General features: G+C 29.0%; 1 protein-coding gene across 1 annotated transcript in view; it reads left to right on the top strand.

Moving 5' to 3' along the window:
• The first annotated feature begins 593 nt into the window (after positions 1-593).
• LOC108782573 (uncharacterized) overlaps positions 594-17762 on the top strand; it is a 21681-nt gene continuing 4512 nt past the window's right edge. Inside the window, 15 exon segments of the mRNA XM_018550872.1 lie at positions 594-723; positions 1737-1816; positions 1886-2003; positions 3634-3905; positions 4441-4555; positions 4627-4688; positions 4910-5032; positions 5257-5586; positions 5909-6287; positions 6370-6655; positions 12474-12562; positions 12835-13253; positions 14708-15020; positions 16679-16821; positions 16895-16989. Coding sequence (XP_018406374.1) covers positions 1749-1816; positions 1886-2003; positions 3634-3905; positions 4441-4555; positions 4627-4688; positions 4910-5032; positions 5257-5586; positions 5909-6287; positions 6370-6655; positions 12474-12562; positions 12835-13253; positions 14708-15020; positions 16679-16821; positions 16895-16989 — 2812 coding nt within the window. The 5' untranslated portion in view covers positions 594-723; positions 1737-1748.

Below are 17762 nucleotides of genomic sequence, written 5' to 3'. Positions count from 1 at the left end.
TATTAGGATAATAATAAATGCATTTATATTCTATAGAAATAGAAAAAAAAACATTTTTAAAGATGTTAATACTTCTAGAAGAAAAAATTATCAAATTAATTTCAAATTAATTGATAAACATTATCTATACAATTTTAAATATATCTGTTTAAATATTCTAAATTATAAAAATTCACGAAAAATATATTTAATAAAAAATTGTTAATATATTGATATTTTGTATTTCCTAAAAGAAAAATAGTACAAGACATAATATCAATTTAGATTATAACGCAAAACTTTTCGCAGCGTTAGAAAATTACGTGTCAGTTTGCACTTAACATACACTACTTCATCGAAGATGCGTGCCTTCAAAAGCTCGCAAGATATATTCTGACATTATTGTGTGTACAATAATCTTTATGATGGTTATAAAGCACACGCTTTGGAATAGTACGCCCGACGTAGTATTGTTATTGATGTAAATGGCGCAGGGTTAAACGACTATGAGAGAGCCTAGATAGACGGCAGTGTCACTTTGATTAAGCACACGTACAGACGAAGTGCATAACCGGTGTCACATAAACGAAAATGACGTTGTATTGCAACTGCATATGCATATATTAAAAAATCATGAAAACCGTGATCGTGAAAGTATAATATCTTCGATCTTATTCATATTGTGCTTCAAATTTTTTGTTTTAATCGGCCAATAAGAAATCGTATAATACAATCATCAATCAGGTAATTAAACCGATTATATTAATCAACAAAAAAAGTACCAAAATAAAACTGGTTATTTTCTGAAATTTTTTGGATGCCGAATATAAATTAATTTTTTAAATTGTTCCACATGTCAACACACACACACCATTTTGAGAAATTTGCAATTAGTTGAAAAAGAGCTATATTCATACATTTTGCCATATTAAGGTTCTTAAGTACCGAAAATTTGGAGTTTCTCACCAGGGCCCACCAAAAATTACAAATATGTGCATAATTTGGATAAAATATTGAAACTACTATATATCTTAATGAAAAAATAAATATGAAACACACGATATTGCGCAAAAATAGTATGCAAAAATGATAGAATAAAAAGCAAATTATCTTTTTGTACAATTTGTTCTTATGACAATTTGACAATGTTGCATCGTCTTTCTTTCCTTCCCCTCCTTTAACCATTCTTCACGTTTCATGAAGGGTAAATGTATTGTAAATGTATTGTAAATGTATAGTAAACGTTTCCAAAAATAGGGTAAATATCTAGAAAAGAGAAGCCACCCACGATGATCTTGACCTTGACATATGGTGTCAAGGTCGTGACCCTGAATAACCTCCCGCAGGTTTTAGGTGGCGTCGGGGGTGGCTCCCCTTTTCTAGATATATTTACCAAATACTTCCCTTTGATTTAATACTTATATTCCTATATATTATATTCCTCAACTTTTCGATAAGTATGTTATTTTTCATTATATTAACTTTATTACACATAACATAGTACACTATATGTATATATTAAAATGATATTAAAACAATTTTAGGAAAATAGAGATAAATATTACAATTAATTTGTTATATTTGTGCAAATAATTAATTTCAAAAAGTACGCCGTAGAAATTAAACATATATTTTATTAATATTTTAATTAATATCGTTTAACTAGAATAACGTAATTAAAATAATATACATTTAAAAAATATATATTTTTAAAATAAATTTATAATATAAATAATGTTTCAATATCCTAATTTCAGTAAGACTTTTAAATGGCTTCGAGATCAGAGGATTTATACCCCGAAATTACGGAATCCGGAGGAAGAGAGAGAAACACAGGGTAAGTTGTGTTGATTAGTTTTAAAATTCATAACACAACATTTCATGCAATATTTTTTTATAAATGTAGGAAAAGTGAGGGATTTGGAAGATTATTGATAAAGTTTCTAGCCATTTACTGGCAATCCTTTGTTGTGATCTTATGGCCATTAATCCTGATTCCGATATTGATTCTCGAAAGTGAAAAAGTACGTTTTTTTCTTATGTTAATATTTGAAAATTAAATAAATGAAATAATATATTTAAGGAAATGTGTTAAAAAAAAGTTGCATTAATAATTTATACATCGTAAAACTCCTTTTTTCTAACGGCAGCCATATTAAATTAATTTCTTCATATGTTACCATGCATAGTCAATAAAGTGCTGAAATATTGTATATAAAAATCTTTTTTTAATTTATAAATTAACAAACAAATATAAATTTTACGTTATAAGATTTATTGCAAGATGTTTTTGCTAAAATGTGGATTGAGTTATATGAGTGTTTACTAATGTAAGAATAATAAAAGAAAGTTTTCAAAAGTAGAATATACGGACATTATAATAATCTTAATTGTCTAGCTCCGTTTTAGTACGTAATAAAATTAGTATGTAGGTCAATTTTGAGCCAATAATGAATTATAATTAAAAATTAGTTTATTATAATATTAAAAAGACTTTCTTTGGAACATCGTTCAAATGAAGGACGTTCTTAGTGACGGCAAATCATTTATATTCTATATATTTCCTACAATAGTAATACACTAAATTAGAATTGGATTTAAAAAGATGACCATAAAGTCACTGTGATGATTAGACATGTGTGTGTGGGATAGTATTCTTCAAGTCCATGATATTTTATGGTAATGTTGCACCCGCAACGAACGCACTCACGATCCGCTGTGCCACGCAAAGTCGAGTCTGAAAGATTGTTCTAAGAAGCTTGTCTCAAATAAATTGACAAACTGCTTAAGGCTGTAAAATATTGCAGGATTAACAAAATCTAAAAAGTGTAGTAGTTTTAAATAATTTTGCCAGAATATTTTATGACAAATTGTAGAAATATATCTACAATTATTGTAAAGCAGCTTATTTTTAATGTTTAAAATGAAAAAACTGTATTTACAGTGACTATATGATAAACTATATGATAAAAAAAGCAAAACATTATTACAAATTAATGTTAGTTGTTTTTAATATTAAGAATATTATTTTATAGAGCACTATAATAAATTTTAACTAAATTTTACAGTTCTAGAAAGTGAAATGCCTAATCGAGTCTTGTAACAGGATGTTAGTGTTAATTATAATTGTGTGAATTTATATACTGTTACAAGACGACTCGATTAGGCATTTCACTTTCTAGGATTTTTAAATCTTACGAGTCTATCATCATTCAATATATATATAAATTTATTTGTGCGTTTGTTTCACAGAGTCACAATTTTAGTGTTTGTATGTGACAAAATAAATTTGTTACAAAATTGTAGCTAATCTGTATTTTCTATTTTCCGTTATGTTAGAATGTAAAGTTACTTAATTGACAAAATTAAGTCTACAATATTGTATTAGGTTTTCCGAGACATTTTTCTCAGTGTAGTTTCTAATTATAATTATCCATTAATTATTGGCTCAAAATTGACCTATATATGGACATTAATTCATTTGAATGCATTTATTTACAATACAAGAAAAAATCATGTATAACTTTTCGTTTCAAACATCATAATTTAACATGGTTGTATAGTGAGAAAATAAAGAGTTGTATACGCCAATTTATAGTTTCACATTAAATGTCGAAAAAATTAAAAAATCGTTCTTTCTTCTTGCTGATGCAGCCTCTCGCAATGAAATGTTTATACATCATCGCATTAATGGCGATGTTCTGGGTGACTGAGGTCCTGCCATTGCCCATTACGGGTATGATCCCAGTGGTCTTATATCCGCTGATGGGTATCATGTCCACCAATGAGACTTGTTTATGTTACATGAATGATACCACAATGATGTTTATGGGCAGTTTGGTAATCGCAGTAGTTATTGAAAACTCCGGTTTGCACATGCGAATGGCACTACTCATTATCAGAATTATTGGTTGCAGTCATCGAAGGTGTTTTATGCATTCTATATCATTGTATTATATCAAAAGATATTTCTAATTTTTTCAAATGTATTTATAAAATTCTTGTTTGATGATATCATCAAGTCTTCAAATATTGTATTGTATAACAAAACTGTTTGCATTACTATTATGATTCGTAATACAAAATGGATAAAACATATCTAAAATCGCTCTAAATAAATCAAAATGATAGAATAAATAAGATTTTTTAGAACAAGTAAAATATTTTTACAAAATTCTAAAAAAATAAATCATGATAAAAGAAGCCAATAAGATAATTTTTTATCAATTTCGCTTTAATCAGAGTACGTATTCTTAAACGTATCTTTTTTTCTTGCATCATTGCAGAGCGAGATGAAATGTATATATCTTTTCTCACTTTACGATTTGATAAAAAAAATGTCGGATCATTTGTTATATGGTCAGATTCTATATTAGAGTCTCCAGTTCTGTTTATATGTATTATACTATATTCACCTTTTTTTTTATTTTTTCGACTAAAATTTTCTTTTTTCAATATCAGATTAACACTAGGTTTATTCTTCGTGACAATGTTCATTTCAATGTGGATTTCGAACACTGCCGCTACAGCCATGATGATACCGATAATGGAAACTGTTCTTATAGAGCTCGAATCGGTAAGTTTCCATATTTACCGAAATCTTCAATATAAGACACGAAAGAAAATAATTCTTCAAATTTATCTCAGCAAGGACTTGGAAACATGTTCGTACAAAAAGAGAGAGTGGCCGACGAGGAGGGCAGAGAAATGTAATTATTTATCGTTATATTTATATTATTTATAATTATATGCATACGCGCGCGCGTACATGTTTCCCTTTTTTTATTTTTTAGAATTTGTTTTTAAATACAGCTAGGGTAATACATTTTAATCAATTTTCTCCAAAATTATTAATGATACAAAAAAAAATATTTCATATCTAATATAATACATATATCTAATGTTGCCAATTTTTTATTTTTTTTTAAAGCAAGAGGCCAACGCATAGTACCATGGTATATTATCTCGTCGCAGCTTACGCATCTACTCTCGGTGGTATCGGCACTATTGTGGGAAGTGGTACCAATTTAACATTGAAGGGATTTTTAGAAAAGTATGTGCTCACAATAAATAGTAAATTTTATGTAAAACGTGTTATTTTTAATGTCGTAATAATAAAATATCTCAAAACATTTATAATGTATAATAACATACATAAAATAGATATTCATATTAACAAATTAATTTTATAAATTTTTAATTTCGCGATGTGACATATTTAATTTTTTCATATTTAGAAGAAATAACAATAATTATGAAATTCACGATCATTTCTAGACGTTTTCCCAATAGTCCCAGCATAAATTTCGCCTCTTGGATGTTATATTCGGTGCCACCCATGCTGTTAATGGGTTTGCTCACATGGTTGTGGCTGCAGGTAATGTATATGGGTCTTTTTAGACCGAAAAGCAAAGATGCTCGTGCGATAGATATTGGACAACAGGGCGAGCGTATCGCAACGTCAGTTATTGAAAAGAGATATAAAGAACTTGGACCGATCTCGTGGCATGAGTTCTCCGTAGGTGTCTTATTTATTTTTGTGGTGCTCTTGTGGTTCTTCAGAAGCCCTGGTTTTATGCCGGGCTGGGCTGCTTATGTCACAAACTCGTAAGTATTGATGAGAATCAGTATCATAAAATATGTGCACTTTCCACCATTTCAATCAAACTTGATTATAGATTATCATGAAAATAATTAAAAGATAAGAAAAAATTAATAAAAAGTAACTTTACATTATATTTTTGTAATTCATAATATTTCGTTAAAATTGTATAATTTTTTAAATTTAATAAAATTTATTCTAGACGAAACCCAAAATGTAATTAAAACAACGAAAAATTAAAATATACACAACAAAAAAATAATATAAACAATAATAAAATAATAAATTAAAGTGAATATAAAATAATGGAAAATTTGATATTTGTAGGTCTGTTAAGGATTCGACAGCAGCCGCGTGTGTAACGATACTGTTTTTTATTATTCCGTCGAAATTGGACTTTCTATATGCATTTAGTAAAGATCCACGTAAACGACCCACAAAATCATCGCTTAGTTTAATAACATGGAAAATGGTAAACGAGAAAATGCATTGGAGTCTAATATTCGTGTTAGGTGGTGGATTTGCTATTTCAGCAGGTAGCACTTCATCGGGTCTGTCAGAAATGCTCGGCCACTATCTGATAGGTTTGCAAAAGATTAACGTGGTAGCAATATTGCTGATTATCTGCTTCTTTGCTGAGAACGTGACTGAATTAACGGCTAACGTTGCCGTGGCGAATATTATATTGCCAGTATTAGCAGAGATGGTGAGTATAACTAATTGTACACATCTCGTATAAGCTAGTTTCCAAGAATTATATATCACTATTGTCTTTTTCTTTTTTTCAGTGTGTGGCTATTAAAATACATCCTTTGTATTTAATGCTGCCAGCAACTCTCTGCTGCTCCTTTTCGTTCCATCTACCAGTAGGTACTCCACCAAATGCAATTGCTAGTGCCGCAGGGCACATAAAGACAAAAGATTTTATGATTGCTGGTATCGGTCCTAGCATCATCACACTCGTTATCACTGTAATAGCATTCTCCACTTGGGGTGAATACGTATTTAAACTTTCGGATTTTTCCGAATGGGCCACGTAGCAGTACTTAAATGACATGAACATTCTTTTATTCGGTATTTATTTATATTTCATTTCGCCGAAGAGCGAAAAATGATTTTCATAACGACAAGAGTACTACTCGCACTACATATATTTTATCTTCTCATTTAAATTTATTTTCTACTTTTTTACAAATTCCAAATGCAACATTTTAAGGTAAGAAATAAATGTGATTATAAAACAATATCAGTGAAAAACATAGACTATAGAATCTAGAGATCGAATCATACTTTGTGTATCTTAAATGTTATCGTAAAGAATTGTCATATGAAAGATATTACAATAATGTATATTTTCAGAACAGTTTCGTGTAAAGTGACATTTTTTCCATAAAATATTTTATATCAAATATATTTATAATATCAAGTAAATTCTCAAATGAACAATAGCAACTTTGAGTTCATAATCATTACCTTAATAATTGTCGTTCCAGCAATCAAAAGCTATAATGACAATTTCAATATTCACGACAATAAAAAAGCAATTTTTTTATATGTACTACTATATAGAATATATCATGAAGTCAGTGATAATACACTGATTCACTTTTAGAGAGTAGTTGTTTGCATTTTTATATGAAAAACTGTATTTTCTCATATTAACTATAATAAATTAGTTATAATATTTATAAATAGTTTTTAAAATAAATGTGTAACTTTACAAATATTTTCTAGAGATGTAAAAATATACATGAAAATTACTTAAAAATTGTTAAATACTTATAAAAGTGATGAAGATTAATTTAAGGTATGAAAAATCCATTATGTGATGCTAAAAACTATCGTGTATATCCCAGTCCGCAACGGGACGGGCAAAGTGAAAAATTTTAATTTTTTGTTTTTAGTATTCCTAAGGCTAATTCTATAATGTGCTTTTTGTTTCTTGTTTCTTGCTGTTTGTTTGTCTCTTGCCTTCGTAATCAAAAAGGCAAGAGACAAACAACAGGAAACAAAAAGCACATTGTAGAATTAGCCTAGTTTGTTTTTTATTCAGAACACGTTTCTGAAGTCAGATTATCGAATTTTATGTAGAAATAGTGTTATTTATCTAGATAAGTCTAGACAAGAGTTTACATAAGTCGAATTGAATAACAGACATTTACTACATATGAAACTTTCCTTTAGCGAGTAAATAAAATCGGTATGCCTCCTAGTGGCAAAAAAATGGAATTACTATCAAATTTGTCTTGGCAACACCATTCTTAGTTATATGAAATAATAGTTGAATATTTGATGGGATGCAGTGATTCAAGTTATACAGACTTCTGTTACTGGCCACTATAGTGGCCAGTCCAGCCATCTAAAGGTTAAAAGAATTACAAATATTTTATATCAATTGTAATAATTTTAAACTTGTAACAAACAGTCAATAGGTTCATAGTTCTTGTTCACAAATTTGATTTTTTAAATTTATCTTATTATTAATAAACAAACTGACTCGTAGCCCTTGATTTATTTATTTGAATTATAAATATATTACAATTTTATATAATTTTACTTACCATCCACGTTAAAATTATGACTGATGTTCTCTGTTTCTTCTGCCATTTCACCGACGTTTTATAAAGAAGATAGTTAGGAACACTTATAATAAATATATCACCAACACTTTAATAAACTATATTAACGAAATTGAAAAAATGTATCCACGAATTCAACAACTAGCAGAATCAGGTTAAAACAATTTTCGAATTTTGTGTTTAATTAAGAACAATATAATCTATAAATGACACGTCCTGTTATCGAATACTCTTCTTCTTCTTCTGATATATATGGCCCGAATCCTCGATGACGAGGTAAAGTTGGTCAAGCTAGCTAGGTAGTCAAAGCCGGCAACGCTTTTCAAAAATAATGATGCAACACTCGAGACGAGGCGAAACAGGTCCGCCTCACTCAAGCGATCCCTCAAGACTTTAATTATTGATAATAGTGTTTACTATAAAAATGTACATAGCGTAACAAAACTTATTATAAACAGTCAAGCAATGTGAACAATTATTATCCTGATTGGCAGTAATTATACAGTTTAGTTAAAGCACTTAAAAAATCATTAAAATTAGGCTGATTCGACGTATATTTGTATAAAAGGAAAAAATCTGACAGAAATAAGCATCGCTTTGCCCCGAATACCGAGATATTAAACGTTAAAGTTGATGACTATTAAAAGGTTAGAAAACATGTCATCACACTGCGAAACTACCATTATTACTACCGATGTCAGTGCTGCCAAATGGTCCGTATGATTATCCCCTAAATGTATTTCATTTCCCATAAAAATTTAATTAGTAGCGTATATAACGTTGATTACTGTATAGTATAATAAAAAAAATAATTTGGTAGATAAAATTTCATTTTTTTTATTATACTATATAGTAATCAACGTTATATACGCTATACGCTATATACGTTGTATACGTGTCATATACGCATATATATATTTTTTTTTTATAAAGAACTATAACTATAAAAAGTGTTATTATGACTACAGTCCATTTGATGCTACAAATGCTTCGAAGTATTTTTTTGATTGGTCAATTCGCTTAAGGCCATCACATGTACATACAAAAAATTTAGTACAAAAATTTTAGTAGTAATCGTAAGGTTTTAAGCAAATCGGCCAATCACAATCAAGATTACGATCTCACATTTTAATACGCTAAACTGTGATTGGCCGATTTGCTTAAGACCTTACGATTACTAGAGTCCTAGATATCAGAGAAGCGCAACCGATGTTCCGTGTCCTGATTAGCTGATTGTCAGCCAATCATGACATTCATTCAGTGGTATTAAAAATGGCTGACTAATAGACGATTGGTGGATTTCATATTTCGTCTGCAAATGACGCCATTTTTAATACTTTTCTTAGTAATTTTGCGATACTGACTTAAGCCGGTTGCGCTTCTCTGATATCTAGGACTCTAACGATTACTACTAAAATTTTTGTACTAAATTTTTTGTATGTACATGTGATGGCCTTAAGCGAATTGACCAATCAAAAAAATACTTCGAAGCATTTGTAGCATCAAATGGACTGTAGTCATAATAACACTTTTTATAGTTATAGTTCTTTATAAAAAAAAAATATATATATGCGTATATGACACGTATACAACGTATATAGCGTATAGCGTATATAACGTTGATTACTATATAGTATAATAAAAAAAATGAAATTTTATCTACCAAATTATTTTTTTTATTATACTATACAGTAATCAACGTTATATACGCTACTAATTAGAACTCAAATTTTATTGGCCAGCGATTGCTCTGAGTTACCGTTATTCGCATTATCTCATCTGTCTTCTTCCATTATATTCAAGATTACATTATATTGTTTGTTTCATAACCAATAAAACGGAAATTAATGTTAATATATCTTGGAAACGTGTTTTATGTAAAGTATACGTAAAGCTTAAATACTATGGAAGAAAGAAAAGAAAATAGAAGTAAAGAACCAACAGAAAAGTTAGTACTTAATCAATTTAAATTTTTTACAGAACTTACATGAGGTATAGGTAAATTTTATATTTTGCTATCAAGTTTTATAATAACGCGTACACACAGTATAATTTTTTGAGTTTTAAAAAGAACAATTCTTCTCCAAAAATTTTATTATATTAAACGCAATTGACTTTTTAAATGATGTTTAACTTATATTGAAAAATTTGTAATTAAAATAAAAAAAGTTACTTTAATTAATTTATTAATATGTTTTAATTACTTATACTGATTACGACAATTATTCATTAAAAATTTAATTTATTCCAAATTAAAATATTTCCTTAAAAGTATTGTCAAGATTAAGGTTAATAATTTACATATTAATTTTTTAGAAAAATAAATTGAACTATTTATGATTATAATTAAGAGACTACTTAATTGTTTAATAAACCTTAAAAATTTTTCATATTATTGAACATAAAATTATTATCAAAATTAACGGATTTTGAAGTGTATAATTTATGACAAATAATAAATAGTAAAAATTTTTCTATCGATATTTTTCATTTAAAGGCTTCTTAAATTGAGAGTATGGAATTAATGAACTTAACTAATATATAATATAATATCTACTGATTTAACATTATTTATCCGTAGATTGTAATACCTCATGTATTACCTTTAGCAATATATTATATTATTCATGTTTTTAAATCAAATAAAGATTTTTAGTGCATTATAGTGCATGTATAATATAACTAGAAAAACCTAACAATTTTCAAAATAAAGTAACAAAATAACTTAAGTATTAATTTTTCTTACAATGGAAAATAGAATTCCATTTGAGTATATTTGAGTAGGTATATTTGAATAACGACTGCTTTCAGCAAAAAAAACTGATTAGCGAACACACTCAATAATTTTTAATATAATTAGTTCCTTGCTCCACTGAATCTAACAAACTTGATCTGTAAGTACAGACCATATTAAGGAATCATGTTAAGAATGTATTGTCATTTTTACAAATGTGTTAATATTTATACAACACATTTTTATAGTTTATTATATTTGTTATTATATTTTTATTGTTATAAATTAAATTTTTTTAAATGTTAACAAATTTATAATACATTTTTTAAAGTCGATATTTTTAATGAATATAAAAAGTTAATGAATTGATCATTCATTTTTTAATATTGTACATTTCTATACATTTTTATTAGAGGGGACAGATTTAAAAAATACTACTATTTATTAAAATAATTTATGATCTAGATAATGAATCTTTATCAAATTGTTGTATTATTTTAAAATATGATTTAGAATAATTTGCAATTTTTTCATAATTTTGTTCTGATCAGTTTTTACTGATGAACACAGCCAATGCTACACTTAACAGACAGAGTAATTTAATAACCATTCAGTGATTCTTTTTATTACAATTGATGTCAACACTTAAATCCAGCGAAAAGATAAAAGTAAGAACAACTCAGATTTAAAAAAAAATCACTTTGAACTGATTCACCTGTTGAACGCAGTCATTACTCGAATAAGTTAGATATACCGATAGTATCCTACTTTTTATCAGAAGATATTATAGTGTTTCGCGCTAATTAATATTTTACAAAAAATTAATTTTTAAATTATATTTTATATTGATATTTAATTTTGAAAATCGTCAAACCATAGTAACCCACTCTGTATAAGTGTAATATCATAAATTACGTAAAAAAGAATTTTTTAATTTTTTTAAATTTTTCACAAAATTTGGACGCATTATGATATTTTTCATTATTTTATTAATTTTCAGAGTAAAAATACTGTAAACAAAATTGATTATCTTTGTCTTTCAGTTTTTTTATTAAATTATTATTATCATTAAGTTTTTTGCAATAAATTATATTCATATTTAAATAATTCAAAGGAGGATATTAAAATAGAGTCAATTTTTGTTCAAAAAGACATAAATAAAAAAAATAGCATTTATTGTGGATTTTAACCTCCTGGATATAACAAGTTTTAAAGAATTTGTAGCATTTAGAAAAAATACCTCAAAAATTAATTAAGAATATATAAATTTAGATAAATATTCTATGTTTGTATTCAATTTTCAAAGTGTTTCCCAAACACTTTCTCTAAGAACTTTTTAATAATTTTATTATATTCAATAGGTCAAAATCTACAACACTACTCCTCTTGTGCATTTTTTGGTTAAAAATTGGTCTCTTTTTAAGAATCATCTTTGTAAGCGCAAAATTTATATACTACATTATATATATAAATCTACATGCTATGAAAAGATTTAATAACTAATTTTCTGAAAGGTCTGAAAGGAGTGAAGAACCTGTCAATTATTTAAGGAATCTAATCAACTTCTTAAGAAATATAGGACGCTTCTTCAAGATCTATTGGAAGATTATTTTTGCTCTTCTATGGGCGCTCTTTCTTTTACCGTTTCCCATGATTTACGATTACTTGGTATTCTTTTTCTATTTCTGTGTATATATTGTTATTTTTTAAACCATATTAATTTAAATGTTTTCTATAACTTTACAAAGAAGTAATTAGATTCTGTATATTTTATCTCTAACATTTTCTAAGATCTAAATCAAAGTAACTCTTTTAATTTATTAATTCTTTATAAATTCTGGATTCTAATCTACACTTAAAAAAAGAAAAACTACTTTAATGCACATAGTTTAAATTTTGTTTAAATTTCATAATAACAAGTAACTTAATAATTTTTGCAGGAAGTTAGATGTGCATACGTAGTATTACTGATGGGTGGTTACTGGGTTACTGATTGCTTTCCTATGGCAGTAACATCACTCATTCCGGTTGTAATGTTCCCAGCTTTGGGCATACTCAGTACGGCGAATACATGCGCCTGTTACATGAATGATACAATAATGGTTTTCATCGGTGGTTTAATACTTGCTATCGCCATAGAGCACAGCAATCTCCATCTTAGGATTGCTCTCGGAGTCATGAAAACGGTTGGTTGCAGCCATGCAAAATTGCTTGGTGGTTTATGTGTGGTCACAACTTTTATATCCATGTGGGTGTCAAACACTGCAGCCACAGCTATGATGGTGCCCATAATATTTGCTGTTTTACGAGAGTTAGAACAAGTATTAAATAACTTCTGTTTAATATCTAATAGTAGCATGTATAAATATATATATACACACACACCACATACTCCCTCGCGCGCATGTGGTGTGTGTGTGTGTGTGTGTGTGTGTGTGTATAGATATTGATTTTTATAGGCTGGATTAGGTGCATTGTTCAAAGCAGAGGTTGATTTCGAAAGACCGGACGCACCGCCGTAAGTAAAATAATTCTTTTCAAACAAAAATATTTGAAAATAGTATAGATACTCACATAACAATATGTTCGCGTAATGATCGCATGGTGCACATACGCGTGAGGATTATTCACATGGCAGTGAGCTCATGGCATTAGACAGATGCGTCTCAATTGAGAGTTATATCGCTCGCATGCATGCGAGTAAAATGCGCTCCTCGTGCGCGCGCGATATGAACCTCACCTAATAAGCTATAAATGCGCATTTATGTTCTATATAAATATATTTTAACATTATAATAACTCTTGTGGGAAAAAATCAACAAAATGTGCAAGGGTTAGAATATTTATATATTTTAAAAGAGATTATGTTTTGTGTGCGTGCGTGCGTGTGAGGCTTTTAATATTTATTATTTTAATCCTTATCATCTTATAATTATCTCTTTTCTAAATAAACATTTTAAAATATAGCAAAACTAAAATAATCTCTTATATATTAATCATTATTGAATAAAGGATACTTATGAATTCAGATTATTCAATTGACAAAAAGTCAAAAATTCATTAAATTTGCGTACCGATAACAACGCTGCACTCTCATTCGCCCTCAAGGACTGTACTGTTTTTGAACCATAAGAGTCCGTTGAAGAAGATCTCATTTTGTATTTTTTTCAAATAAGATATTACGGGAAGTCTAAAGCCCAAGACACAATGCGAGGGAATAGCGATAGCGATAAGTTTCAATTAACCTATCAAAAATGTGTATTCCGGTGTATTCGATTTCTGATAAGTTGAAACTTATCGCTATCACTATTCCCTCGCATTAGATGCGTCCAGAAGTACGACCGCTCACTAAGCGCTCAATGAGCTTTTTTATCCGATTGGCATATTCCATTAGATCTAAAAATATAAACCAAACAGGTACAAGAGCTCACTGAGCGCTCAATGAACAGTCGTGCTTCTGGATGCACCCATTGTGTCTTGGGCTTAAACGTAATAGATACAACATATTTCAATTCCAATAATTTTAGTTAGGATTTTAAAATAAAGTAAAGAAAATATAGGCTCAAGAGAATAAATCTAAAAATATATAAATCATGCCAATATATGAGCCAATACATGCTCTTCCGCGTGTATTAAAACCTTGTTTATTGAAATCTGTATCTATACATCTGTATCTATACATATACGTTTCAACCCTCGCCTCGGTTTGAGTCCTCACCAGTATAAATAAATTATAACACGCAAATTAAATTAATCTTACTTTACATTTACTTATTATTAGATATTTTATAATACATAACTATCCTTTTTTAGTGAGATAAGACCAACGAAAATAACGAAAGCATATTTGTTAGCGGCTGCTTACTGTTCGACGTTTGGCGGCACAGGAACATTGGTGGGAACTGGCACAAATTTGACTTTCAAAGGGATCTATGAAAGTATATTTCCAGAGGCTGAAGGAATTAGTTTTACAGATTGGATGATAGCGTCTTTTCCTCAGATGTGTGTAAATTCCTTTCTAACCTGGTTGTATGTACGAATTGCTTATATGGGATATTTAAGACCACACAGTAAGGATGCTCAAGTAGCGTCAATCGGAAGAGAAGGTGAAGTTGTCACAAATCAAGTAAGAATATAAGTATTTGAAAAAACTAACAAAAGTAGTTCCTTAAATTCTAATATACATAATAGTATGTACTCGTACAGGGTGTCGCGTTTTAAATAATGCATTAAGATTTTTCGAAAACTATGATAGATAGGAAAAAATGTTTTAAATAAAAGTTATATCGTTCAGAAAGGGACACAAAAGGGTATTATTTATTTGACCTAGCGTCATTAAGATCAAGTCGAGTTACATCGATGTTTTCTAATGGAACATATTTTTGATTCCAGAATCTAACAGCTGATAAGCAAGAGCTTTTCAAAACGCTATAATAATGTTCACTGTCATTAAGTACTTTCCGAATTATGAGATTCAAAAGTTACAGCTTCAACATAATACTGAAGACTCTAACTTTTAATTTGTTTCATTTGTTTTTGTAATTAAAAGTAATATCATGTTATGACTGTGTTATCTGAAATTATATATTATATTTGACTCTTACATGCCTTTATCTATCTTTGTTTTTTAAATACTAAGAGTCCTGTACATTCTTTTTATATTATTTCTAACTTTTAAATCTTATAACTCGGAAAGTATTTAATGAAAATAAACTTCAATATAGAGAGAGTGTTTCGATAAGCTCTTGCTTATCAGCTTTTAAATTCTGGAAATATGTTGTACCATTTAAAAAAAGTCGATGTGACCTTGACCTGACTTTAACAATGACACCCAAAGTCAAATCAATGGTACCTTCTTACGAGGTAAGTCAATAAGTTTTCAGAAAAACATAGTAAAACATTTTTTTTTATCGATTCATTTTTATTTCAGGAGACATAGTCTCCTTTCAGCTCGATACACTTGAACCAACGATTCTCCAACTTTTTCAAGCCAAATAATATGATTTATACAACCCTAATTTTGTTGTAAAACTTTTGTATAAAACATTTTTTTGAATAGTTTTCGAGATATAACGGAAAAAGCTGAAAACCGCTGTACACATAAGGGGTGATTTCACCCTTCAAACCGTTTTTGGGCCGCAATTGATATTCTCTAAATTTTATGTAAGCTACAAGTTCACCAAGTTTCATTAAGATCGGTAAGTGACATCACGAGAGGTTCCCTTATTAGATAAGATAAAGATGATTACATTTAAATCAATCTAAATAATATACATAAATTTATCTGACAATTCATCTGAAAAATTCCAGATAATTTTTTTATTTTTGAGACTATTCGTTTATAAATTAAAAATCAGTTTTTTTTTTCAAAATAATTAAAAAAATATCACATTTAACAATTTTAATATTTAATAACTTGTTTGTCTCTTACAATGTCTCTTACAATTTTCAAAAAAATATCATGAAAGTGTGAAAAATAATGGCAAGAGAAAGAGTGAGCGATACATACAATACGCCGGTACAGTAGGCGTGCGAATGAACGCAAGGCAACGCGCCTTCGAATGATTGGATGCGCGTATAAATCAAGGAGGCACGAAATATGAACATCGAAATATAAATTCGAGTTATAACTATAGAAGATACATATGAACTGGAAATGTGTGGAGCTTAGATTAGTTTTAACAATATTACAACAAAAATGTTACTGAGATATTACTGTGATATTTCATGGGGAAATATAACATTGAAATTAAATTTTTCTTTAATGAATAGTAATTTTTCTAGGTTATACAAGAGAGATACAAGAATTTGGGTACCATAACTTTTCATGAAATTGGAGTAGCCACTTTATTCTTCACATGCGTATTTCTTTGGATATTTCGCAAGCCTGGTTTTATTCGTGGATGGTCGGAAGTGATTACTGATATGTTAGTATTTTAATATTACAAGATATATTATTATGTATACATGTAATTATTTTAAAAATTAATAAACTTGCAGAGATGTCAGAGATTCAGTGCCTGTAATATTCGTTTCTATCCTGATGTTCTTCATTCCAAAGGATCCTAGCTTCATCTATAGTTATAGTCAAGATCGTAAGGAATAAAAAAAAATTTGTTTAAAACCTCTCAAACCGCTGATGATAACTTATACAGCACTGAAAATATTCAGAAATATCTCAGAAGTATTTCAACTGAAAAGTGAAATAACTTCATAAAAGTCGCAAAAAATATATTTGCAACATTTTTCGAACAGCTCTGGAACAAAATGTTAGCAATTCTTGCACATGAAACCTTATTGAAAGGTTGCTGAAATACGAGGGCAAGTCAATAAGTTTTCAGAAAAGCATAGTAAAACACATTTTTTTTTTATCGTTTCATTTTTATTTCTCAACATAGTCTCCTTTCAGCTCGATACACTTGATCCAACGGTTCTCCAACTTTTTCAAGCCGTCCGAATAATATGATTTCAACCCTTCAAAATAAACCTCTGTTTCGGCGATGAGCTGCTCTCTGGTGAATCTCTTTCCTCCGAACCATTTCTTCAGGTTTGGAAACAGGAAATAGTCGCAGGGGCTAAATCTGGCGAATATATTGGATGGGGAAGCAATTCGTAGCGGAATTCGTTGAATTTGGTCATCATGGTGCCGGGCACGTGTGAACCCGTGCATTGTCTTGATGGAAGAGCACACTCTTTCTTCTTCGCCAAATGAGGACGTTTTTTCTTTAAAATGTTGAAACGGTCCAATAAGGTTGCGTAGCAATCGCCATTGATCGTTTGCTTCGACGGAAGGTAATCGATATGAACTACCGCGTGCATCCCAAAAAACTGTGGCCATCACCTTTCCTGTCGATTTCATGAGCAAACA

This window comes from Cyphomyrmex costatus, unplaced genomic scaffold (assembly GCF_001594065.2).
Source record: "Cyphomyrmex costatus isolate MS0001 unplaced genomic scaffold, Ccosl1.0 scaffold1317, whole genome shotgun sequence".
NCBI lineage: Eukaryota > Metazoa > Arthropoda > Insecta > Hymenoptera > Formicidae > Cyphomyrmex > Cyphomyrmex costatus.
This window is presented reverse-complemented; position numbering and strand designations above follow the sequence as displayed.